Source organism: Rhinolophus sinicus, linkage group LG10 (genome assembly GCF_036562045.2).
Source record: "Rhinolophus sinicus isolate RSC01 linkage group LG10, ASM3656204v1, whole genome shotgun sequence".
Taxonomy (NCBI): Eukaryota; Metazoa; Chordata; class Mammalia; order Chiroptera; family Rhinolophidae; genus Rhinolophus; species Rhinolophus sinicus.
Window position 1 is genome coordinate 68,906,150 of NC_133759.1, and position 26,983 is coordinate 68,933,132.

General features: G+C 50.9%; 2 protein-coding genes across 5 annotated transcripts in view; one reads left to right on the top strand and one right to left on the bottom strand.

Moving 5' to 3' along the window:
• LOC109439451 (zinc finger protein 879) overlaps nt 1–4,332 on the top strand; it is a 75,848-nt gene extending 71,516 nt beyond the window's left edge. Inside the window, exon 7 of one of the 2 annotated variants that reach the window (XM_074312155.1) lies at nt 4,159–4,332. In XM_074312155.1, the coding sequence (XP_074168256.1) occupies nt 4,159–4,332 (174 nt within the window). Of the gene's footprint in view, nt 1–4,109 lie in introns of both variants that reach the window. The other variant, XM_074312157.1, reaches the window with a different exon arrangement.
• The window catches only part of ADAMTS2 (ADAM metallopeptidase with thrombospondin type 1 motif 2), a 245,741-nt gene continuing 222,491 nt past the window's right edge, over nt 3,734–26,983 (bottom strand). For 2 of the 3 annotated variants that reach the window (XM_074312148.1, XM_074312146.1), the window contains 9 exons: nt 23,099–23,222; nt 22,485–22,565; nt 21,820–21,986; nt 20,324–20,483; nt 18,475–18,607; nt 17,524–17,731; nt 15,808–15,937; nt 14,842–14,931; nt 6,808–7,285 (listed from right to left, as the gene is read on the bottom strand). In XM_074312148.1, coding sequence (XP_074168249.1) covers nt 6,834–7,285; nt 14,842–14,931; nt 15,808–15,937; nt 17,524–17,731; nt 18,475–18,607; nt 20,324–20,483; nt 21,820–21,986; nt 22,485–22,565; nt 23,099–23,222 — 1,545 coding nt within the window. In that variant the 3' untranslated portion in view covers nt 6,808–6,833. Of the gene's footprint in view, nt 7,286–14,841; nt 14,932–15,807; nt 15,938–17,523; nt 17,732–18,474; nt 18,608–20,323; nt 20,484–21,819; nt 21,987–22,484; nt 22,566–23,098; nt 23,223–26,983 lie in introns of all 3 variants that reach the window. The other variant, XM_074312147.1, reaches the window with a different exon arrangement.

Here is a 26,983-nt window from a genome sequence, read left to right on the forward strand (position 1 = left end):
AAATGTTCATAAATCTTTATTTGTAAGAGCCACCAGCTGGAAACAACCCAATGTCCATCAACTGATGGAGGGATAAACAAATTGCAGCATATTCATACAAAGGAATACGACTCAGTAATAAAAGAGAAAGCGTTATCAATAAATTCAATAACATGTATGAGTTTCATACAAATCTAGAAAATGAAAAGTAATCTATAGTGATACTCTTTGATATCACTATAGATTACTTTTCATTTTCTAGAGTTTCATACAAATGGAATTAACCAGTATCTACTCCATCTGACTGCTTTCAGTCAGCTTAATTATTTTTAGATTCATACATGTTATTAGGTTGGTGCAAAAGTAATTGTGGTTTAAAAGGTTAAAAATAATTGCAAAAACCGAAATTACTTTTGCACCAACCTAATATTATACCTCAAAACTATTTTTTAAATGGTTTTTGTCTGTTTGTTTGTTTTTCTGTTTTTAATTTTACTGGGTAACTGTTTTTTCCAGGACCCATCAGCTCCAAGTCAAGTCGTTGTCCTTTGATCTAGTTGTGGAGGGCGCAGCTCAGCTCCAAGTCCAGTCACAGTTTTCAATCTTAGTTGCAGGGGGCGCAGCCCACCATCCCATGAGGGAACCAGCAACCTTGTTGTTAAGAGCATGTGCTCTAACAAACTGAGCCATCCAGCCGCCCTACCGGCAGCTCAGCGGCATCTCAGCTCAAGTGGTTGTCTTCAATCTAGTTGTGGAGGGTGCAACTCACTGGCCCATGTGGGAATCGAACCAGCAACCTTGTTGTTAAGAGCATGTGTTCTAACCAACTGAGCTAACCGGCTGTCCCTCAAAATTATTTTAAAAATTGAGTGTGTATTTTGTATGTCTTAGCTTTTCCATTTCATTTTTCTATTAATGCCTTTATATTTTATTAGTCCACAAAGGAATGAAAATGTTAAAAGTTTATTTTTCAGCACAGGTAGTTTGAGAGCACTGTTCTAAGGATTTACATTGTTGGAAAGATGGTCACTTTAAGAGTCAAGACATTTTGATAAATTAAGAATGCATGTTGAAATTTCTTGACTATTCATTGAGATAAGAGAAAAGCAGTATGTAGCTTCCAAACTAACAGAGGGCTAACAGTGGAATGGCAGGGGGGAAGCATCCACTCCAAAAGAAGGCAAGAAGGATAAGAAAAAAACACAGAATAGTCAGGATAAATAGCACAGAAGAAAGTAGATATAAGAGAACTGGAATCAGTGATGGCAGTAAATGTAATGGACAAACTGGTCTAATCAAAATATTTAAAATGTAAGAGCATATTCAAAATTATATTTACAAAGTACAAATAGAACATGTAAGACAGAAAATTTGCAAGCAGAAGAATGAAAGACATATTATGCAACCACTAACCAAAAGAAAGCTGATATAGCTATACTAATGAGGAAATGTTTCAAGACAGAAATTATATCTGGCAATAAAATTGGTCAGTTCATAAAGATAAAAGGATAATGTTACCAAGAAAGGTATAATTAGGAATTTGTGTGCTCCCATTAATGTGGACTCAAAATAGTAAAATAGTGGGGGTTTTTCTTGTCTTTTATTTTTTTTAAGATTGGCAAAATATGATAAAACTGCAAGGAGAAATAGAAAACGCCACAATCAGTGGGAGGTATTAAAACTACTTTCTATCAAATTAATAGAGCAAGAAGACAACAAAATCAGGATATAAAAAGTTTGAATGACAAATTAACAAATTTGAAATAATGAACATATATAAGATACTACATCCAACAATTACCAATTCTTTTCAAGCAATGTGCAATACTTACAATAATTGACCACATCCTGTGCCACAAAGCCAGCTTCAACAAATTTCAACAGGTTGAAATATTTCAGAAAATGTTTTCTGACCATAACAAAAATAAGCTAGAAATCTGTAAAAATCCATAAATAAAAAATCCCATAAGTTTGGAAATTGAACAACATGCTTTAAAATAACATTCAAGTCAAAGAGGAAGTTGCAATGAAAGTAAGAAAATATTTGGAATGGAGAAATAATAAATGTATGAAATACCAAAATTTGGGGGGTATAGCTAAAGCAGTAGTTAGAGGGAAATTTGTAGCCATAAATGCATAAAATTAAAAAAGAAAGCTTGAAAATCAGTGATGTTGGTGTTCACTTAAAGAAACTAGAAGAACCTTAGTTGAACCAAAGCATTGGTAGCTTCCGTGCACAGTGGAGCAGTCACATACCGTTTTGTGTACCTTTTGTGTGCACTTGAGGTTCAACAGTACTCCTCGGGCAGTCGCCACAGGAAACAGTATGGAAGTCTCACTTTGACAGTTAGTTCTTCCTGGTGTCTGCCCATCCAGTCCCCACTTGGTCATGAATGTATGTGAAAGCTCCTACATAGGAGAGTTGAGGGTATAAGAAAAGACCCTCTAGGATATGCATGATTTGGGGTGTGCATACAAATGTTTAGATGTAAAATCATGGGAATATGGCTTATGAGTATTTAATATCACTAGAGTGAAGAAACAACTGTGTGGGACCATGGGGTACAGAGAAGTGGCCATGTGGCCTCTAAGAATAGGAGTGTATTGTGTTCCTCTGGGCTGGGGTATAAGCTGTTGGGTGTGACCATGCATGGCTGCCCTGTGCCTGGGAGTCAGGGACTTCCACAGTGCACAGAGGACAGTGTGGTAGTCAGAACCTCTGCAATTATATCATTCAGCTCCTCATAACCATTTATCCACATTCTTCAGAAGCACCGATCGGGCCTTCCTTACTGCTCCTTCTATAACCCAGGCCTGTTTTCTAAGCTAACCTCTTTGGGCTCTCTGGATATGAACAACTGCAAATATGTAGTCTCAGCCAGTTCTGCTAACCCAACTGTACTTCCTCCTCCATTCTGAATACACACTCACACATACCCATTCCAACTTCCTCTTCTCTCTTATAAAGGACTGACTGGATATAAAAATGGAGTCAAACCAAATTACAATGAAGAACAAGATGAGAAATCCAGTGCATTCTAAAGCTGCCTCCAGCCCCTGTACAAAGGAGTACGATTTTTGATTGTTCTCTTTCTCCAGGAGTGATACCCATCGTCGGCTTCCTCCTTGGCGAGGGTATCAGGAGAAGTCTCCTCCTCCACCCTTCAGTTCTCCCCTCCCCAACACCTGCTGATCAAATGGGGCCAGACTGAATGGACTTCTCTTTAAAAGTGAAATAGTGATTATAGGTAGGGTAACCAAATTCAGCAGATAAAAATACAGGATTCTCAGTTAAATTTGAATTTCAGAGAAACAATGAAAAACTTTTTAGGATAAAAATGGAACATATCTTTATTAAAAAATTATTTGTTGTTTCTCTGAAATTCAAATATAACTCAGCATCTAGTATTATTTCTGGAAGCCCTAACTCTAGCAGAGAAGGAGCTGTAATCTGGGAGAAGGGTGTCTGGAGAGTCTTCATCTCCTTTCTGAACTAAAGATTTCCTTGGGGCTGTGGACTAAGTTGTGTCTCCTAGAAAGCCAACTCCATGGGCAGCTAGGAGAGAGATGGGTCCGTCTGGAGGCCCCTTGTCCTTCACAGCGTCCTGGCTCAGTGTCCAGTGGAGCTCCCCCGCCCACTCCAGCCCCTGGCCTTGCGAGGACAGCATGTCCTTCCATCTGCTCAAGTTCAAGCTGGGGGTGGGGGTGGGGGGGACAAGTGCAGTCGAGGTAAGAAACAAACACAGGCACGATGTGCAAAAACACAGACATTTGACTTTAATAAGTTATAAAATCAAGGAACCCAATTTTACTATACAGGAAACAAATGCATTGATTGCTGTGATCAGTAAGATAAAATGTGCTATGAGTTCAGCACCATGACGGTTCCTGTGGTGGCTGCCTGTCATATAGGAGTACAGAGTCATAATGCTTCATCTGATAAAGATTTTGCTATCAAGCACCATTTATAGACTCCAAACAAAGAAACAAAAAAAATGTAAAATACAAGTGAAAGGCTTATATGTGGAATTCCATGGGTTTTCCAAAAGGAGTAAATCAGAGAGCCAGGTCCCTAAACCCCAGTCTCCCATGCACGTGAAGTGACTCTCGGGCCCCCGCTGGTTTTCCAGAACTGTGGACAGAGGACATCCGAGTCTCATGTGATGCTATGAACTTCAGGGAGAAGACCTGCTCGGCACCCCCAGGAGGCAGGAGCCTGGAGACGCAGACGGATGCTGCCTCTGGAAGCTCCGGACTGCTGCTAGCCTGCTTTCTAGTCGTCCCAAGCTCACTGGAGATTTGCAGCTTCCTGGAGCTGGGTCGACACTGTTCCTTGGACAGAGAGACCTCTGAGGACTGTCTAGTTCTGGAGAGCTCTATGGATATATGGTCCAGGGCACCGAGCATGGCATGTGGGGCCATGGCCATGCTGGGCTACAGCTCCCAGAAGACATCTTTCTCCTCCCTGGCAATGTCCCATGTGGGGCCTCACCCCAAAGACTTCCAGCCCCCACACATGCAGCCTGCTTTGCCAGGATCTGGGAATGGAGTGTTTCTGTCCCAACGCCCTCAGGCTGGGGAAACTGAGTAACACTCTGGCAAGAGTTAGTCACCTGAACTTCCTTTATGTTCTAGGACAGACCCAGCCAAGAGCTGCCCAGTCCTTCAGGCCATGACTAGCACCAGTTGTCAGGGATTCAACTGACGCGAGAAAGCGGAGGGACCCATTTCCTCATAGAGATAGGATTGCAGAAGGGCTTTATACCACATCTTATTAGAGAAGTAGTGGTACTGTGGGAGATGTTAAAAAATGTTTTCTCCAATTTGGTTCTTTAGAGCCAGCAAGCTCTTTAGACACTGGAGCATGTCTGAGTGTGTGTGGGATGTGGGGAGGGGGAAGAAGAGGGAGGCTGTCTGTGCCGGGGGACGGGGAGGCTAGGTATCACCAGGCTAGAAGGTTAAGCATCATCCCAGATATGGTTCTCACTGTGTCCTACACCCTTACTTTGCCCTTAGACCACACACAGAGACACACCCATACACACATGCGCAAATTCAGACAGACAGACTTAGCACCTCAAAACTCAATATAGAGTGGCTGTCACAGTGTTATCCTGAGCCTCAGTATTCTTGTCCATATAATGGGGACTTAAATAAGAAAGAGTTCTCTAAGATCTATGACTGGCAAGAATAAAAAGGCTCTAGAACGTTCCTGGATTTGAAAAGCCTAAGAATTATGTGTCAGGGTAGGCCCCGCCAAGGAGCTAATATGCCCCCAGGTCTTGTAATTTTGGGAAGTTTAAGCTGCATGTTACTATCCATGCAGGGAGAGGTAAAAATTAGCCATTGTTCTCTCACCCTCGCCCCCCGCCCCCATGCACACTCCCTTCCTATTTCTCTCATTCACATCTTGCTCACAAAGCACCATTCTGACAAAAAGAGAAGTCATTAAAGTTTGGAAAGAGCAAAAGACAGGCTGTCCCCACCCCTACCCTTGCCTCCTTCAGAGGACAAACCTTGCAGTTCACTGATGGGACTTCTAAGGGAGGGAAGTGGGGGCAGGACTGGGGGGCAAGGAAAGCCTACCCCCACAAGCGAAGCTGGTTTTCAGGAGCAGACCCACGTCCACAAGACCCCTTCATAGTTCTCTCGGGCACGCCATCTTGGTGACAGCACTCCCACCCCCTGGAAGGGTCAGGGCATTGGCACTTACTGGACTCCCAGCTGAGTGCATGCCTCTCATCCTTCGGATCCAATGCACTGGGGAGAAGAGAGCCTCTCTGGGCCTGGGGAGCCACAGGCTGGGGCCGGCAGAGACAAGCACGGCCAGGGTTAGAGGACAGGAGCGAGGCGTGGAGAGCCTGGAGTGTGCCCTGCTGGCTTCTCCTCCACAGGAAACGTGACCCACTATTTAGATCTATCCTCAAGCCCCAGGTCTAGGATTCTCAGTACTTTCCAGAAAGAAATGTACAGTTTCACAACTGAGACCCAGCTGAGATATTCAAGCATAGCTGGTGAACACCAGATGGGCTTTCCCTGACTTAATTCACAAGGGCTGCGTCAGGACAAGCCTGGAGACCAGAGACTGTATTCTGGCAGCTCTAGACCCTATCAGACTCCCAGACTTCCTTAAAATACTTTGCGCTGACCTTTAAGGACAGAATTTCCCCACAAAATCTAGACTTCTACTGAAAAAGCATGCTATCTAGCAGCACGGCCCAACTCTCACAGAAGCATCAACACTGCAACTGGCAATGAGCAGCATTCAGGCTGGTCCTGGTCCCCAGCTGGCCTCCTGCCTGGTCCTTGAAGTTACTGGAGTTCACAGCCTCCACCTCACTGGGCTCATCTTAGTGACTGGTCAGTTAGTAAACACACCACCGTTTCTCCTAAGAGACCCCATGGGGCCTGTGCCTCGGCCTGGCGACTGGAAGGAAATGTCCTCTGTCCCCAGAAGAGTTGTCACCACTGAAGAAAGTAAGATCCCCAGTCACTGCTCAGAAACTTGAGGCAAATGTTTTATCTCTCCAAGTCAGCCCTCCTGCCCTCTCTCACTGATGGAGGCTGTAGAACCTCCATAATCCTCTCCACCCCACACCCAACCCCAGGACAGGACTTAGAACATTCTGGGGCTGGGAAACCTATGTGCTCACCTGTTGCTGTATGCTCACAATCATATATATATACACACACACACACGTATTTTTTATGTCATTCTCCCTCTGTTTCCTCAAAACCTTTTGGAATCAAGAATTTTGACTTCATCTCCATGACACAGGATTTGCCGTCTCATGAAATATCTCTACAAGCAAGAAAAAAAATGCTAGCGATGCTACCTTTGCATTTTATTAGAACTATCCGAGCATCTCTTTCTTCCTCATCTCATCAATGAGCTCTTGGATTCTTTGGTTCCTGGTCTTCTCATAGGGGCTCGGCCGTCGAGGGATTAGGTTGGGTGGCTGGGCTGAGTCCTCCAGGCCATGGATTCTGTAGGGCACATCGACCGCGTTGGCTTCCGGGTGCTCCTTGGTGGCATTGGTGCTGGAGGCATTGAGAGGCACCTCCATGGGAGTGCCTGCCGGGGGCTGCACCTCCATGACCAGAGTGGGCACTGGGAGGGTAGGCATGAGCTCTTCAATGTCATTATGCTTCTGGGGTGGTGGCTCTGCCCTGTCATCCACGTCCGTGAGGTTGTCGTGCAGGTTACAGGACTTGCAGCACAGCTTGTTGTAGTCTGGGAGGGAGCAATAGCGTGACAAGACTTCCATCCTACAGAACATTGACTTGTCACCTTGGCAGCGGCCCTCTGAAAGAGAAAAGTGGGACACATAACCAAAGGACAAGATAAGAGGGACTTTGCTCGCCCACAGGGAGCGGCTTGCTGCAGGAGGCATTTGAAAGAGCCCAGAGACAGCACAGAGGCAAGCAAGCCCACGCAGAGAGTGTGTATGGTTTCTGGGTCAGAGGCACTTGGACCCCGTCCTGCAGTGCAGTCACACAGCTGGCAGCCAGCCATGCTCCCCTCCTCCAGGCAGGCCCTGCTGAGTCCAGATTTTTCAGGATCTCTCAATATTTGAGACAGAAATGAGGCCTGTCTGTTCTTAGGGAGTGGTTCCAAGCTCATATTAAAGAACAGGACTTGGTCAGATCTTTACATGTGACATCCCCATGGCAACCCCAATGAAAGTGTGTGGTAGAGTTTGACTACAGTGATCTATAATCAGTAACTGTAACAAAATTAAACCTAAAAGAGCCAATTCCTAAAACCCACAGAGCAAATCCCAGAGGCTTCGATGTGGCCTCCCCACACTTGTCCTCGTTTTTTCCCCATCATCACCCAAACTCTTCAGATGACCTGTTTCTGAAAAGTGCCTTAGGGGAAATTAAAGTTACCCAAACTTGTCTGGGCTCTCCTCCACTTGCTTCAACTTACCCAGGAGCGCCATGACTTGTACCCCATGGCCCTGCCTCACTGAGCTTCTGGTCATTTCCCAAGCAAACTGTTCCCTTCTGCCCAGCACATCCTCCGCTTTCCTTCCCACCCAAGAAACTGTCTGCCATGGTCCAGCTTGCATGGAGACCCCCCGATTCGCTCCTCCGAGTCCACTGTTGTCTCTCTCTTCCTGCCCGGCTGTCTTCTCCTGGGCGCAGCTCCAGCCTCTGCAGCTACATTACTTCAACCCAGCCAAGTCCTCTTGTTCTCACTCCTCCTTCGCTCTGTCTCCTTTCTCTTCCCTTCTGCCCCCACCCCACCTCCTTCCATAACGCGATACAAAAATGGAGATGATTTACACTAGGGTTTCCAGGCGGGAATTCCCGCCCATTCTCAGGAATTTTTTTCACTTTCCAGTTCCCAAATCCCGAGATATAAACTGCTTTCTGTTCTCCATGATGAATCATTTCCACAAAGTGATGACCGATACTACCAACCACCTGGGTTCAAGGAGCCAATTTTCCCGATTTCCCGACCAACTTTTCTTGGGATTCTGGAATGGAAAAGCAAAAGAAAATTCTCGAGAACGGGCGGGAATTCCCGCCCAGAAAGCCTAGCGATAAATAGGAAAAATGTCTAAGAGATACATTGTGGTTAGTACAATTATTTCCCATTGTGGGTATTACTGGGTTCAAGGAGCCAATTCTCCCAATTTCTTGACCAACTTTTCTTGGGATTCGGGAAAATAAAAAAAATTCACAAGAACGGGCAGGAATTCCCACCCAGAAACCCTAATTAACACGAATTCAACATGAAATAATGAGTTGTATGACAGAGATATTTGATCCATTATAAATTCCTGATCACTGGCCTCTGTGGGCCCAACTCTGCTTTTTTCTTGGCTCAGACACTCTCCATACTGCGGATCCCAAACCTGTCCCGCACCCTCCTGTTCCCTCTCTCCTCAGTGACCTCATCTCCTAGGGAAAGGAAGGAGAGGGGAGGAGGGAGCGAGGGAAGAGATCAGTCATTGGATGGGAACCGCACCTGCACACCCACATACAGCACTATCTACATCAACATCTGAAGCTCTGCCAGCTCATCAAAACGTCCTGCAATAACACACAGGCAGCTGCTTCCATCCAGGGCCCATGGTTCTGATGTCCGCTCGCTGGGTGGCCACTCCTCCAGCCTGTAATTCTCCCTATAGGCTGGTCACCACATAGATGGACATCAGTGAAAACTCCCGGAGGTTTAGATTCATGGATACAACTTCCTACTAGACACCCCCTAATCCCCACGGTCCGTAAGCTGCCGGAGATGCCACACGTCCAGCCCAAGTCCATGGCCTTTGATGGCAATGCCCGTCTCAGAGAACGGCCTTTCAGGTGCACATGCTAGAGCCTGGTGTCCCCTACCCAGCCATCGCCAAGTCCACCAGCATTTCCTCCTAGACCCTCTCAGATATGTCCATGCACTCCCACCTGCACAGGCTCCAGCTGCCTTGCATCTTGGCTGCATCATGGCAGGAGTCTCCTCTGCTTGCCTTCCTCCATTCTTTCTCCTTGTCTAGCTATCCTGCTTCAGCCAGAATGCTGTTTTTCACCTGGAGATGTGACCATGTCACTGTCCTGATTAAACCCCCCCACATTGCCTCATTGTTTTCAGAGCGAAGACCTGTCCCCAGCCTCCCCAGCCTCACTCAGGCCTCAGACCTACTGCTCTGCACTGTGCTCCCTCTGGACGCGGGGCCTTTGCACATGCGGTGCCTCCCCTCTTCCTTCAGCTGCTCTCCTGTTATTTTCTAGGCTCAGCTGAAACATGTCTTCCTCAGGCAAGTATTGCCTGACCTCCCTTAGGAAGTTAAATCCCACGAGATGTGGTCTCCTGGTGCCACATCTTCCCAGCACTTCATCCCAGCTGGCAAGTTTACGTTTGTCAGATAAGGTGACTAATGCCTGAGTTGTTCATTATTCTGAAAGCTCCAAAGGGCAGAGCCCCGAGCTGTATTTGGATGCCCCTCTATCTCCAGAGTCTAGATCAGTGAATGTGTAAATGTATCAATGTGAAAAACATAAACGTGAATAACTAAGGAAGTGCAAACAGGGAAATTAATGGATTTTAAAATAGCAATGTTACAGGCAAGAACACACAGGCACCTACCATCAGAGGTGGCCAAAATGGGGAGGAGGCGTCTGGCTGCCCGACCCACAATGCGAAGAGGTAAACACAGACCTGCTGTTCAGGCCTGGTCTTCCTAACCCTGAGACTGAGCCACAAGCTCACGATGCGGAAGGAGAAAGCCAGGTGGCGCCTGAGAGCCGAGGGTGAGTTCCAGAAATCAAACGGGAAGAGCCAGACATGTGGCTTTCAGGCTTTTAGAACTGGTAGATAAAATCTTACACAGATGCCCAAAATATGAGACAGATGAAATCAGAGCAGTCCTGTCTAAAGTTGGTGGGGGCCCGGGGTGGGAGAGGTCATGCTCAGAGAGCCCTGCCCCTGTCCCCCCTCCCGGGTAGCCACTGAGGTGAGCTGGGTGAAAACCGCTGGTCACGGACCTCACAGAGACACAATGGTAAGCCTGGGTGCAGTGTCTCCCCACAGGCTTTGGCCATTGGCTCGGGGGGAGCGGCAGAGGCACAGGACAGGATGGGACCTGGCCTGGCTGTGCTGCCAGGAGTGGAGCCGCTCATGCCACACAGCAACGTCCTCTCCTCTCACCAGACCCTTTTCCTTCACACGTTGTAAGACTGATATTAAGCATCTCCTTCACTCATCTCCTACTAGGCTGGGATCCTGAGAAGTGGGCATCATCTCCATCTGGGTAGGGGTCAGCCAATGATGCCCTCAGGCCAAGCCAGTCCCTCCACCTGGTTTAGTAAATAAGGTTTTACTGGAACAGGCACACACCATTCATTTATTATCTACAGCTGCTTTCCTGCTACAAAAGCAGAGTCGGGTAGTTGAGATAAAGACCACATGGCTCCCAGTGCCTAAAATATTTACTATCTGGCCCGTTAGAGAAAAAGTGTACCTTCTTATGGTTGGGTGCTTGGTGGTGTCCCCAGTGCCCAGGTCAGAACTTGACCCAGAAAGCACTCATACATGTTGCTGAGTAAATGGATGAAATGGGAGGAGAAGTCCATCTCCCTGCCAGACAGGCAGAGGACAGCCAGGAGCTGGGCTCCCCTTCTCCAGAGCACCTCCCTTCACCTGACTTACATATTGGACTTCTGGGTCTGATTTCCTGTGAACAGTGGGCAGCATTGCTTTAAATTTTTCAAAATTAAAGTCCATGAATGGATAATAGAGAAAGCTGCTGGCCAAGAGCTTGGCTATGCTAATATCAGCCCAGAAAAATTTCAAACTAATCCTTACCCACCACCCTTAAAAGGATGCCAATGGTTGTGTATTTTTAAGTGGTATCACTGAACAGAGGGCCATCTGCTGCAGTTATACCACCAGAGGTCCTGACGCACTGACTGACCGGCCCACGGTCTCTACCAAGATAATAACTCCCGTTCCGTAATACTTGACCTCCGGAAATTTCCAGCAGCAATTAACTGGCAAGACTTATTGCCTTCGTGTGACCAAGTTACTGACAGCAAACCCATTTTTCTTCATAAATTGAAGTCATCTGTGTGCCTTCCCCACAGTCTTGGCTGTATCTGAACTCCACGTACGTTATTATTGGCTTAGTAGTTTCTCCCTTTAAACTAACTCCTTTTTTTTTTTAAAACTTAAAATTTATTTTAGGAGAAAATTTTATGCTACTACCATTCATGGAAAACTAGTGTGGTAAATACGGTGACCTTAGACATGAATACAAAGAACAGTTATTTAAGGCCTCTTAGGTCAATTTGTAAGTCCAATTTTAATACCTCAAATTCGAGGGAGATACTCCTGCCTGCACAGATCTAAGCTGGAGAGAAATGAACAAGTGTGAGAGAGACACCAGAACTCGCGCCAAGTGAGACTCCCTCCTGAGGTGGTCATGAAGGAGAACAAGAATGAGGGAGGGTCTGCTTGGTGGCACGCAGGCCACGTTTATGTGCCACCTAAATCACCGCCACCATCACCCCCACACACTTTGGAAAGGGCTGGGGTGAAGAAAACCTCATTCTCTTTTCTCATCAGGTGTAATGCAGCATTTCACCTTTCAAACAGTCGTGTGATGAATTAAAGTGGGAGGCATCCCTTGTCTGCCCACGTCCTCCATCACCATGCCTGGCCCCAGGCACACACCACCCTGAGCGGCCTGCAGCTCTAGCGGGGATTTCTTCTGATCCCTCTGGGAGGGAGACTGAGTGGCTGCAGTTCTGTCAGACACAAGTTATCTTGGTCTCCTCGCCTCTATTGAGCTGGAATTCCTTTCAATGACCAGATCCTTGGACAGGCTGGACTCAGCCACAGTTACCATGACCCCCACCCCACAAACAAACACCTGAGGCTTGGCACTGTGTCCTGCAGCCCATATCTATGATGCAGAGTGGCCCCATGTCATCCTTTCTCATGATCTCCCTCCTTCCTGGCATGGGGCCCCTCACAGGAAAGGGAGGAGAGAGAAGCCCACTGTGGACACAACCCAGGCCTCAGGTGAGGAGGTCCCTGTGGGACCCTGACCTTCTGTCTGGTTCTTGTTAGCAAGGTGAGCAAACACACAGGCACCGTGGCTTCTGAGGGCAGGCATGGCTGAGCACACACACCTGCGAATGTCACAGGCTAGGTGCCTAGAGCCACCGCTGCCTTGCCCTTCTCCCAACCCAGACTTTCCTGGGCCAGATGGGCACCTCTCCTGCCCTGAACAGAGAGCGGAGAGCTGCCCCAGGAGCCAGGGCAGTGGCCTGCTGGTGGCTCAGGGCACAGTGACCTGGATCGCGCATTCCCACCCCATGGGGAGAAACCCACCTCGGGCTCCGGGCCCCACCCTGACTGTAAGAGCGCCAACCAGGAGGGGGGGACACAGACATTCCTGTAGCTGTTTGTTTAGCACAAACAATTCAGAACTCCAAATCCTAGTAGAGTGTCTTCAAAGGCTGCTGACACATTTTGAAAAATGCCTGGAGAGGGGTATGTGTCTCAGCGAGGGAGGGACCCTAAACATCTACGTGGGACAGGGGGAAGGGGGACAGTAAAGTCATTTGAATCAAAAACCAAGGAATCAAAGGGCACCCACAGCTCCACAGTGCCATCGGCCATGGAGGCGAAGAGAAGGAGCCAGCCAGCGGCGTGCCAAACCCAAGCACCCAGTTTCACTGAACTTTTATTGAGTTTATTTGTGGGCTGCATGACAGGAAGTCTTTCCAGCGTTAATAAGAATAAAAGGTCATTTTCACAGTCACTTTGGCACACACTAACGTCTCATAAAAAAACCAGAAAAGCAACGATGGAACCTAGATAATACGTCATAAATACATACAAAACACTAATAAAATATCCCTGATAAACCAAAGTGCATATAGACAGAGAGCACAATGCCGAGGAGCGTAGTGCACCTTCCCAGAGTCACTCGTGTCACTCACATGGCCTAGTCAAAGTTGGAAGTTAACAGTCGTGAGAATTAGGCCGCATTACACACCGAGTATTTACATAACAGTAATTAGTGCCGGGAGGGCTGGCATGGTTGGCGGGGATGCTATTCACAGGTGGGCAGGGCTGGGGCGGCAGCGGGAGAGATGGCGGGAGTGCTACACTGGTCACTTGAGGAGCCAGGCGTGTTGCCCTCTGGTGTAAGGCAGTGCCGTGGGAGCGCCCATGGGGGCTCCAGCAACAGTCAGCGCCCACTGGCCAGTGGGTCTCCTTCCCGCAAGGTGGCTTGAGTGCCTGGTTCCCCGCACAGACCAAGGGGCGCAGGGAGCCAGGCCACCTGATTGGGAAACCTCATCCTTGGCCAAAGGTGGATGCCTCGGACCATCTCCACCAGACCTGCCCTGACAGCCTCCTACCTGGGTCACATCCCCCTCTGAAGCCGGACTTAGCAGCCAATCCTGTTACCTTTCAACTTTAAGGCATTTTCTACATAGTTTTGTCTAAGCAAAAAAGCAATAAAAATTGAGGTAATTCTGTAGTTGTTCACACTGGCAGGTGGCCTCACCCGTATCAGTCTCTCCTCTCACTCTCCCCCCTGTGGAAGGGGTCATGTGCGCACGATGAGAAAAGGCCATTGGAGCTAATGGACAGAGAATGGGAGTGACGGTGTGTCCCAATGTCCCACTGAAGGGACACACGCCTGCCTCCTCTGTTTGACCTGAAATCTCCCCCACCCCACGAGGAGACAGGGCATGGGGGCAAGGGCTGTGTAAGTTGGACACAAAGGCCACAGGAAGCAGGCCACAGTCGCACGAGTCAGGAGGACACACTCAGCACAGGGTCAGCAGCAGCAGCAACAGCAGAGGCAGCCGGGAAGCCCTGATGCACCGCCGGCCCCTCGGGGCGGTGCCACCCATCACGGCGGCACAAAACCGCATGCCCCGAGACCCCCTGGCCTCGCCTCGATGGTGGGCGCGTTTGAAAGGGGCTGGGCAGGCTTCCCCTTGACTTCCAACCTGCAGCTCCAGCCTGGAGGGATGTGGCCGTGCGAGGCAGTCACCAAGTGGTCACGTTTGCACTTTGGCCTCTGGCCCCTCCAGCACCATGACAGATCTTTGACCCTTTACAAACCATCACCAACCAGGTGCCGGCCCCCCACAAGAGGCCAATGCCGGGGCCGTGCCTCTGCGAGGTTTGCCCTCCCGGCCAGGCAGCCAGGCGGCTCCGAAGGACATGGTCGAGCACAGAGGCCCCAGGAGAAAACAGATTCAATCAGAGCACTCAGAAGAGTCAAGGGAGTTTTCCATAGAAAGAGAGGAGGGGAGCCCATGGCAAGCTCCACAAGGCGCAGGGCATGCACTGGAGGGCAGAGGCAGAGTTATAAACAGGCCGGTTACTTGACGAGGTCTTCTGGACTGGCGAGTTGGGGTCTGGTCGGGACAGCCACTGAACCACGTAGCTCTTCTTGGAGGGGTCGGACAGGTTTCCTAGGGAGAAGAGAAAGGGGCTGCGGCTGCTGGGGCACCAGGTCAGCCCCACCTCCCCTCCACAGCCTCGGCGTCCTGGGGAGGGGCAATGGAGGGGCCCGACTCTTCAGTGTGGCATTCAAGGCTCTCCCTTGTGACAGATGGGGCCCAGCCTCCCTACCTTCATGCATCCTGGGTCTCAGCTATGGAGTAGCTACAGCACGGGGGCCCTGGCCTGTCTCCTGATCTGTGCACTGATCCTGGACTGAGCAGTGTACTAACTGCCTGCCGCAGGAATACGGGGACCAAGTGAATCCTGGATCTACACGCCCCCAGCTGTGGCAGGCACACCTGACCCCCCTGAGCTCCCTTCTCCGTAGATGGAACTTATAGTGTAGTCTATGTCCTGAGCTGTTCTGGGGACCAAAAGAGGTCACATGTTGTATTAGCTTCAGTAGCACATACACTAAAAGTGGAACGACACAGAGATTAGCATGGCCCTGTGCAAGAGGTCACATGTCTAGCACTTGCCAAGGTGTCTGTGTGTAGCCTGTGTTGTGGCTGGTTTCTGTGCACGGGCGCCTGTCTGGCTGAACCCAGCTGTGCCCTCACTGCAAGTCTGGTTCCATCTCCCAGACCAGCAGAGAGTCCCAGGAAGGCAGGGATAGGCTGAGTCTGCTCCATCCTTTCCCCGGGACTGGCCCGGAGATGAGCAGTTCCTTCCATTCCTTACTAAAGAAAGGGCCTAGCCCTGGCCTGGGAGGTTCAACTTCTACTTCAAGGTCAGGGGTGCTGAGTCTGGCCACTTGTGGGAAGAGCTGCACTTGCCTGGACCAGCCCACCTTGCCCTGGGGCTTGCATGCTGGGGCCCAGGGAACAGGGCCGCTGAGTACTTACGGGGACAGGGGCTGAGCCTGCAGGTCCTTGCAGTCTCAGGTCGCTCCTCCCGGCAGACCCCGAAACTGTCGTCCGCTGTGCGACAGAGCACGGTCCGCTCCTGGGTGCCATTGCCACAGGTTACCGAGCACTGCAGATGGAGAGTCACCAGTCAGGGCCTACCTCCCATGCTGGGCTGGGCGGGGAAGAGCCTCTGACGCATGTGACCCCATAACACATGGCAGAGAGTGAGGATCACAGGGGAGATTGCGCTAGAGGCCTGGCCGCAGCCGGCTGGCTGCCTCAGTCTCCTGGGGCTCTGCGAGGGGACACACGTGCTTATGTCTCAGTTATTGTGACTTAGAGAGACAGAATACACAGGGCCTGGCACTTCTGGGTGCTCTGGCTGCAGATGGCGCAAGGCCCAGGAGAAGCTGCTGTGCACTGGGGGACCCTGGGAAGGCTCTGGGTCCAGGAGGCTTTGGCAGAGGACCGTCCTCACTGATCCCCCGGCCCAGTGGGCTCTACACCAGCACCCTCACTGGCCCCTCCAGCCCCGGCCCCCTCGCCTTACCCATGGGGAAGGGCCCTCAGGGGCCATCACGTCCAGACTTCTGGCTTGGCTCACAGCTGGCCCAGCCCTGCCCAAGGATAATTCTCAACTTCTCACCCTGCATGTGGGGAGGCCGGCTCAGCAGACGTGGCTGCTCAAACCCCACACAATCCCAAGAAAGGCCTGTTTTTGGGACTGGCCCTTGAGCAGCTCCTGGGAACCAAGTTCTTGGAATGTTCTGTCTGGTAGAGTGTTTTTCATGCCTGAGGCCTTGAGTCACAAGTTACGCTGCACCAGTCAGTTTTCACCAACAATGAGATTTCTGCTGAGCTCCTTCTTTCCTGTTGGGGGTCTGGAGCTTCAGTAACTGAGGTCAACACACACGCAGGCACTCACACACTCAGGCACCATATGCCCGCGTGTGTGATGGCAGCCGCGACCGATCCCTAGTGAAAACCCAGACACCCAGGCTCTGGTGGGTTTCCTGGTTGGCAGTACTTCATGTGTGTTGTAGCATGTTATTGCTGGGAGAATTAAGCACATCCCTGGTGACTTCACTGGAGCGGACAACTGGAGGCGTGCGCCTGGTTTCCTCTGGATGTTGCCATGTAGGCTTTCCCTTCCCTGATTCCACTCTATGACCTTTCACTATAATAAACCGTAACCATGAGTGCAACAGCTTCCGAGTCCCGTGATCCTTTAGTGAATCGTGGAGCCCGGGGCTGGTCTTGGCTGCAAGCTGGATGTCAGTGCTCACGTCAGCTTGGCCCTGCCCCCACACGTTCCTCACGTCCCTGAGACTGTCCTCACTACTCTTTCCAGCCCAAGTCCAAGCCTCCCATGCTCGTCTCCCCTCCTGCAAGGCCTTCTTGCCCACACCTCCGCCCTCAGAGATGACAATCCAGGCCTTCCCTCATATCCTGGGGCCCAGGCTGCCCTCAGTCTCCTGGGATTGCAGGCCCTGTAGCACCTGGGAGCCCCAGCACTGAAGAGTAAAGACACACATTCCACTGGGTTTCTCAACAGAGCACTGACCACGTGGCACCACTGGTGCCCTGAGACCTACTAGATATGGCCCAGGGCAGGGTACTGAGTCCAGACAAAGGTGGGATACCCTGGCTACATCAATCCCACCTAAGCTCGGTTTGGGGACCGAGAACATGGGGCCAGGGGCGACTACTTACCTGGGACCAGGGTCCAGGCCGCCACCGACCAGGACAGAGCTCACGGTTGCAGGCTCTGCGGCCCTCGGGCCGGGCGTCGTTGCAGTGCTTAGAGTGCACGGAGCGGGTGGTGTTGTTGTGCAGAGGTTGGACACAGCGCACTGAGCGAGCCTGCGTGCCTGTGCGCCCACAGCTCTGGCTGCATGGCTCCCATTCGCCTGTGACCCACCTGTCAGGGCACAGTGGAACATGTCAGTCCCCTATGGTCTAGGTGCACAGAGAGAAGGCTGCCTATTCCCCCTGATGCCACCTTCCCTTTCCTCATGAAGGTGCCCTGTAGGCTTGTGGCACTCTGCCCAAGGTCCTGCAGATGATGGGCCACGCATGTCCACTAATGGGAGTCCCAGAAGGGCCACAGACAGCCCAGGCCTGAGGGACTTTGCTGGCCTCATTCCCTCCTTTGGCTCTGGCTCTGCCCTCTGACCTCAGCTTCTGCTGGCATCACCAACCTTTCTGGGCAGCAGTGAGAACTCTGTCAGCGCCCGCTCCCAAATGCCTCCATCTATTTATCAGCCATCTTCCCCATTCAGGGACTGGAAATGCAACCCTGCCAAACCCCGGGACTGGGGGTCAAGGATGCAGCTGCTGCAACGGGCTATTTGGGAAACATTTCCCACAGGTCCAGCCCTGCACCTTCTGAGCCTGTTTCTCCGTCTGAGAATTACCACGCGCCGTCTCTAAGGTGCACAGCATGGTTTCCGTTTTGCAGGTCTGAAGCAGGGGTGCAGCACACAGGCTGCTGCATCTTAGACTCCATGAAATGTGTGAGTCAGAAATAACTTGTCAAACATCTCATGGGATGTGAGGCCCGGAGCCACTTGGAGGCCTAGGGCCTGCACCTCCCTCCACTGGAGCCCCAGGGACTGCCCTCTTCTCCCTCTAGTGGGGCCCTGGGCAGCCCCAGGCACTCACACAGGCTGGGAGCACTCCTGTGGGTTGCAAGCCCGGCGGATGGCTTTGGGCTTCACGAGGGCGTCGCAGAAACCTCGGTGCACCATCTTGAGGTCCCTCCTCCGGCGGCAGCCATACTTGGTGAACTGGGACCCTGGAGATGAAAGCTTGAGGGGGCTCAATGGAGTGGTGAGGCCCCTCCAGGGGCCACGGAAGGGGCTTCACCTGCAGCTTCAGCCCTGTTCTCCCCGCCCTTCTGATGGGGTGGTGGGTGGGGCAGGGTGCCTAAGCCAGGCCTGGAGATGTCTAGCCTGGTGTACCCCCAGTACCCCAGGTCAAGTGAGGGTTAGAGGCCAGGGAGAGTGACCGCCTTCTCCCTGGCCCCTTGGCTAGCCTCCTGGGACACGAGGGTAGGTTTCATTTTCTCTCCCATTGCTTACCCATTTACTCAAATTAATATGTACTGAAGACCTGGTATGAGCCAGGAGTTGGCTTGACACAGGAATATGTCCTGCAAGGTTCCCCCCATACAATTCTAGTGCAGCAGTTCTCAACTGAGGATGATTTTGCCCCGAGACGTCTGGCAATGTCTGGGGCACTTAGTTTTCACAACTGGGGGAGGGAGGCGCTACTGGCATTAGCAGGCATTAGTGGGGAATGCTATTCAACATCCTACAATGCATGGGACGGGTACTGGTTTAGAGGGAATCCAATGGAGAGGCTCCCAGGGGACAAGAAAGCCTATGCAAAGGCCCTGAGGCAGGAGCATGACATGTCCAGGAGAATCACCTACCTAAGGCCAGTGTGGCCAGGGCCTGGTGAGCAGTGGGACAGGTCAGCAAGTTACCTGGACCTCGGAGGCCATGGGGAGAATTTTGGTTTTTATCTCAAGAACAGAGGGAGCTGCTGAAGGGACATGGTCTGATCTGCTCCTTTAATAGGTCATTCTGGGGGCGAGTGAACACACAAGCGCCGTGGGGCAGTGGGGGTGGTGCCAGGACTGGGAAGACGGGAGTAGCAGATGCGTCCAAGAGATATGAAGAGTGAAAATAAACAGGATGTGCAGGTGAGAGCCAGGGGGGTGAGAAGGCTCAAGCGGAGGTGGTATCCAGGCAAAGCACTGGAGGAGGAGTCTCCCATCTGCCTGCAGCAGGAAGGGGGTGCCCCAGCCCCTCAGGAACTCCTCTTTGTCCTCCAGGCGTGGGACCTCACATGGCATCTGAGGGAGGTCGGTCCTGGCCTGCAGGCAGAGCTACCTTCTCCTGCCTTTGTTTGCCCTGCCCCCCAGGAGCAGTGACCACGCTGGGTAAACCAGGACTTCCTGTCCGTCTGTAGTTCCCATCCAACCATGCACTCTGTGAGGTCTGGGGAAAGAGGGACCTCTCTGCACCCACCCCTGCCCCAGGACAGTCTGGAAGGCTTTTCTGAATGAATGACCACAGTCAGGGATCACCCCAGAGGGGGCCCCTCCAGCATAACCCTGTGCCCTGCCTCACAATGCCACTGGAACCCGTCCGAGCCACCCTCACAGCAGTCCCCCGCCAGCCACCTCCTGCCTCTCTCACTGATGTGGGTTCACGCTAGTGTCATCCAAGCCCCACAAGTGCCCTTCTTGCTGCCTCTAGCCTGCTGGCCTGAACACCAGCCCCCTGCTCACCTGTCCCTCCCAGGTAGGGCTAGGTCCGTATCACCCAGCAAAGTTCACTGCCTCGGCCACCCTGGCCCCAGGGCCAGTCTGCTCATGCCAGGCACATGCCTTGGGCCAGGCAGTCAGCAGGGCACTGTGAGCTCAGGGTGCCCCTTACCCCAAAGACCCTTCCCGCTCAGCCCTGGTTTTTGCTGGGGTTCCAAGTCCGAGAAGTTCCCTCACCTCCGCCGCAAGGCTTGGAACATGGAGACCACTTCTTCAGGGCCCACTCGTAGCCTGCGGAGTCATCTTCTAGGACCCGGTTGTCATCTACGTCCAGCGAGTCCTTATGGATCATGTACTTGTACGTCAGCGAGATCCGGGCTTGTCCCTGCGGGATGACCTGTGCCCCCACACAGCCGTCAGTGTGCCTACCCAGCTCTCCATCTCTTCAAAGTCAATGTGGAGAGGTCAGCCAAGGCACACTTACCGCCCAGTCTCGTTATTCGTGGTATGTTCTAGAAAGTGCCCAACACTGAACCCGTGAGAGCCTCTGGTCATGACATTTCTGTCAACCATCAATATGTATCCTTATTTTATGCGTCTTTCTGTTTAAAGGTACCTTATTAATATAAGTTAATTCCCTAACCATGAACTCACGGCCAGCACACTGTCACCCGGGCCTGAAGGAAGCTCAGCCAGCACGTACTGATTCCACAGGGACACCACCCAGCGCTGCCGCACTAGCTGGGGCCACTTTAAACAGCAAATTATCCCGTAAGAGCACAGAAATGTGAAAAACGTAGCGCATAATAACTGTGACAGGGACACTTGTTTACAGTGGGAGCTTAAAACGAGAAGCCTGTGGACTTCTCGTGTTCTACCTCAGATGGGACCAGCATGTCAGGCGACAAAGTTTTCACTGCTCAGCACTTGCCCACAAATGACCGTGAAAAGCACTTTGAGTACTGATTTGGGGATTACAAATACCTGTTAGCAAACAGGCAAATTGCCCATTACAGAAACTGCAGGTCCTGTGCCCGCCTGCATGTGCGCTGACACAGACAGTCCCCAACAGCCTGAGGGGCAGGCGGGAGCACAGCACATGCCCTAGGATGGGTGCGGGTCCCATGCCTATTGCCCCCAAGCGTGCTGCCCCTAGCAAAGGGGCTAAAGGCACCTGAGCCTTATCTGTAGGGTTTTCATTATTTTACAGATAAAATATACTACTTATGCAATTAATTTTTAAAAAGTCGTTAGAAAATCAAGCCCCCTCTGTACTCCTATAAGCAGGAGCAGCCTGTGACCCTGAACTCAGAAGACCTGGGGTCCAGTCCTGCTCAGGGACAAAGTCCAGTGTGACCTGGGTCTGGTGGTCTAACATCCGGAGCCCCGTCGGTCACTCCCAGAGGCAGGGTTTGGATTTGAAAGCAGATGTGAAGGAGCATGATGAAGGGGGGCTGTGAATGTCATTCAACAGGGAAACCAAAACCCTCACAGGGGAGGCTTTGCTTGAGGTCACCCAGGCCTCGACTGGCGGCTCCACCTCTGCTCTCACTCTGACACATAGATGGAGAGCCTTGGTCCAAAGGACAGGCCAGAGGGGCCGTTCCAACTGTGGCCTGAAGGATGCAGGGAGGCTGAGGGTGCTCAGGACCCTCTGTCCCTTCCTCAGTGACCACTTGTCCTCTGGCCTGGGCAGCCAGAAGGCGCCGGGCCTGGCCCTTGCCTCGACTTACCAGAACGGCGATGGTGCCATGGAGGGGGCCCATGGTCTGCAGCGTCTCCCGGCCATCCTCATCCTGGTACTCCCATTCCACACCCATGGCGATGAATGATTTGGCACTGGGATCCACGTCGTTCTCTTCATTTAAAATGAACTTGCCTGTCTCCAGGTTCTTGATGGCTGAGAACAGCAGAAGGTAGCGCCACCATGATCCCCACGGGCAGGATCCAGGCCCGCGGAGGGGGGCCAGCGGGGTACCCTCTCTGGTTGGTGTGTGTGGGCCACCCGGACCCTGCTGCTTGCAGACCTTCCTGCCTTCCAGTGGGTAGGGGAGCAAGCAGTGGGCCACCCGGACCCTGCTGCTTGCAGACCTTCCTGCCTTCCAGTGGGTAGGGGAGCAATCAAGGGGGCCTTGGGATGGAGAATCACTGTTCTGTGGGCTGAGGTGTGAGTGGCATGTCTTAGACACATAGCCTCCTACAGCTGTTGCCAGGACCCCCCTGATCCCGATGTGTGGCCTCTCCACAGGGAGGTGACCCCAAGAAAGGTCCACCATGTGGGCTGAGCCAGGGACAGGGAGGCAGGGCCCCCAGCCAGGCCTCTGGCCCCAGGGGCTCTGCCCATCCCCAGAAGGGTCAGACTGTGAATCTGCTGTGTTCCCTGGACTCTGAGACTCACCCAGGTGATGGCTGGTAGTGTCTGCTTCCTGGATGAGCAGGTGTCTGGCTCCTGCCGGGATCTTAAACATCTTGATGTAACCTTTGTTGGGATGTGGGGAGACACAGCCAATGAGAGGAGAGATGCCATTTGGGTAGGGACAAAGCACGGAGGCCGTGCCCCTGAAGGCAACTCCACAGGCCCGTGTTTCACGGCCCTGACCACCCACCCAGAGAGGCAGCAGCCTGAACTGACCAGTGCAGTGAAGTCCTGCCAACAGACAGCTGGGGGCAGGGGCAAAGGGGAAGGAAAAAGGGACCCACGGCTGCCCTGCAGCCCTAGAGGATAGAAGAGGGGTGCCTTCGGCAGGCCCCTGTCCTCAAATAGACATCTACCCACCCTCTGCACCTGTATCCTGTGCCCTGACCCTGTGAGCCAGGCCCCTACTCACCCTGTCCCCCACCTACTCTGGGGCCTGGCTCAAGCTGTTCTGACTTAGGTTCTCCCACCACCTCACCCTCCGAGACATCCCCAGAATAGTCATGAACCCAGGCAGATCCCCAATGTCGAGTTTGTCCCATGTACACCCGCCACGTGAGTTCAGGTCCCAGGGTCGGAGGGAGGGGCTCACTCACCCAGTTTCTTGGGTGAGCGCGTAAATGTGCCCTTGACCACTTTGCAGTGGGCATTGTCCCCTCCACACACGCCACACTTGTCCTCTTGCTTGCTGGAGCCGATCACCCCATCACAGCCCACCTTCTGCGTGGGGAGAGGGTGCAGTGTCACTTGAGATCCCCTCCCCACTCGGGCCCGACCTGTGTCCCAAGGGCACTGGCACCTGTTCCCAGGCATCCCTTCTTAGAAGTTCCCAATGCAGGAGAAGGAAACAGGGCTTTGGAGCACCCTATGTGCCCACTCAAGGACCAGCCATTCCCCTCACTCATTTACTCCTCTGGACAGTGTAACCTCAGAGGGTTCTGCACAGCCTAAACAGCACATCCCGAGACTGTCCTGGCTTGGCAAACAGGCCTCCAAATGAGCACTCCTGTCCCAAGAGCTGTAACTCAGATCTGGCCTCTGCCCCTTCTAACAGGGCCATGCCACACAGCCTCTGCAGCGGCCCCTCCGGACCCCCACCCACAGCGTAGGCCTGGATGCCCTAGCCTTCACTTTGCCCCAGGAACACAATGTCCTCTTCAGTCTGTCTTCAGGTGTCTGGACAGAAGATGACAAGAGTTGGTAGAAACTCTTTTGCCTTCATTCTCTCAACAAATCTTCTCAACACTGCCCACTCCAGTAGCGAAAATTATTCCACACCGAGCAGGGATATTCCTTTGCCCAGGGCCACCTAATAGAAGCAGTAATAAATTCAGGCTGCTTTACTCTCTACAGCCTGGCAGCATGCCATTCCCAGGATCACAGAAGCTCTACAGGAAGAAGCCTTTGCATGTCAATGGCCTGAGACCACTTTCATACCAATATACATACCCACTGCTCTCCTAGCTCAGCAGGGAAAATGACCTCTCCTCTAGCTAGTCTGCTCTCCCTGCCTGTCCTAGAATGTACCATAGCATCACATGTTTCCCTCTTTGCCGTGGCTGCCAGAAAGCTCAGAGCCAATTCTCACCTCAAGATCCTCTACCACCACCTCTGGAGAGACCCTCTTCCCCATCCTTTGCTCTCAGATTTCTAACTTTCATCTTACAAGGACCTTTCAGGGTAGGGGCTCTAAACCATGAAGAGGCTACAGAGCAGCGGTTCATGCATCATTTCTGAATGTGTGCATAGAAGTTAACAACTTTTGGTTTTATTAATCTACATGATCACAAGCCTTTTGAATCATTTTTGGAAGTGAGCAGGGTGAAAAACAATAAAATGAACATTTTTATTTTAATAATTTCTGAGGGAAAAAAATTAGCAAAGGAAGGGAACGTGATAAACTGGGGGGGAAATTGGTCTTTTAAAGCATTGAAGTCTGAGCTGAAAGCACAACCTGCCACTTCGGCCATACAGTCTTTCAGAAATTGAGTTTGTTTCCACGTTTGTAACATGGAGTCAGAGCAGCCCACACTGCCAGGGATATTGTCCAGGTAAGAGGATGTGGTCCTTGTAAATGACCACAGTGAAGGATGGAGGTGAAGCTGAGGAGGAGGACAAGGGGAGAAGAGGAGTAGCAGAGAACCCCCTTTCAGGCCAGGGCAGTTGTGATTTATAATAAATACATAAGAGGGCAGACAATTAAGTTCACGAACTCATCCTAGAAAAAGTGCTACATCCCTCATTGCTGAATATCACTATGGTCACCTTCGAAGTGCTCCCCTTGGGAAGCTATGCACTGACGCCAGGGCCTAGTCCACCCTTCAAAGCAATTTTGGAACTCTTTTTCTGGAATGGCCTTCAGGGCTGTCGTCGTATTACCCTTGATGTCCTGAATGTCATCCAAATATCTTCCTTTCAATATTTCCTTTATCTTTGGGTAAAGAAAGAAGTCACTGGGGGCCAGATCAGGTGAATCGGGAGGGTGTTCCAATTCAGTTATTTGTTTACTGGCTAAAAACTCCCTCACAGACAGTGCCTTGTGAGCTTTTCCGGTGTCCTGATGCAAGAGCCATGAATTGTTGGCGAAAAGTTCAGGTCATCTAGCCTTTTCATGCAGCCTTTTCAGCACTTGCAAATAGTAAACTTGGTTAACTGTTTGTCCAGTTGGTACAAATTCACAATGAATAATCCCTCTGATTAAAAAAAAAAATGTTAGCAACATCATTGCAACAAGTTCGCAAACTTATTTGTCAAAACTCATATGTATTTGGTCTTCATCCATTTCCAGTACAGCTCCTAAAACCCTTGGAATTTTCTGTGCTGAGAGTCATAAAGATGTCTTTTGTTATGTTAATGAGATGGCTTTAGGACACACCTAATGATGGGGGCTGGTTGCCAGGAGACCCAATCTCGTGATTAGGTGGTTGGAAGTTTCAGTCCCTGACTTCCAGGGAGGGGAGAGGGACTGAGGATTGAATTAATCACCAATGACCAATGATTTAATCAATCATACTGTAAAAAATAATAATAAATGGAGCCACTTTATTATTTTAAGAAAACAATTTCTATTCTATTTACTGTCTTACTGCAGGTTTGTCAAAGAAAGAATGAGTGACACAGCTATCCAACAGAATATCTGTCTTATCTATCTGCCTATCTATCATTTATCATATCTCTCTCTCTCTCTCTCTCTCTCTCTCTCTCTCTCTCTCTCTCTGTCTCAACTGATCTATTGCTCGATCAATAGCTAGATGGATTTACTATAAGCAATTGCCACATGTAATTATGGAGGCTGAGAAGCCAGGATCCATAAAAGTCAAGACCTGCAACCAGCAAGCCAGAGGCCAGGAGAGCAGACGTATATAGTCCCAGTCTGAGTCAGAGTCCGAAGGCAGAAGACCCATGTTCCAGCTCAAAGACAGTCAGGCAGGCAGAGCTAAATGGAGCCACTTTAAAATGGAGGCAGAGCTGCCATCCCTGCTTGGCTGTCTTATAGCTGGAATTATTGGAATGCTAAAATAGGGCAAAATAACCTTTGGGCTGGGTCTAAAGTAACACTGTGCTCCAAAGAACTGTTTGCAAAGATAACAAGAAAGCAGTTATTATGACAACTGGACTGATGACTCCTGGGCTGAAAATAAAAAATACTGTTGAGAATTAACATCACTATGTCATCTACACCAATAGAAATGCCTCCCCTCTATTGATATAATTGTTCCCTTTCCCTTTCTCATAAATACCCGTTGCCTTTGTCTCCTACTTGGAACATTACTTGGATTTCTGCCTGAATCAGTGATTCCAGAGTAGCTGTTCTTGATCTCAAAGAAATGCTTGGTGCCTCTCACGTTGAAATGCCTTTTTATTCTTAGGTTAACAATACTTAGGTAATGAAGCCTCCATAACAACCCAAAAGGGTGGGGTTTGGAGAGTTTCTGGGTTGGTGAACACATGGAGATGCAGGCAGAGTGGTGGGCTGAGAGAGGGCATGGAAGCCCCTCACCCCTTCCCACACCGCCCTGTGCATCTCTTCCATCTGGCTCTTCCTGAATTATATTCTTTTATAATAAACTGGTGCGCTAGCAAAACATGTTTCTCTGAGTTCTGTAAACCACTCTAGCAAATTAATCAGACCCAACGAGGAGGTCATGGAAATCTCCAATCTATAGGCAGTTTGTCAGACATACAGGTGACAACCTGGACTTGTGACTGGGGTCTTAAGAGTTGGGGGCCAGTCTTGCAGGACTGAGCCCTTAACCTGTGGGATCTGATGCTGTCTCTAGGTACATAGTGTCAGAACTGAGTTGAGTTGTAGGCCTGCTTGGTACGGGAAACCTACACACTGGAATTGGGTGCAGAATGTCACTAGTGCACTTCCCTGGGAGAAGTGTTGCTCCAGCCTCTCAACTGAGGGGTCTGAAAGCTCAGGTTTCCTACAGAATAAGCAGGAGGGCAAAGCCTCAGAGCTGTGGAGGCAGGTGGCT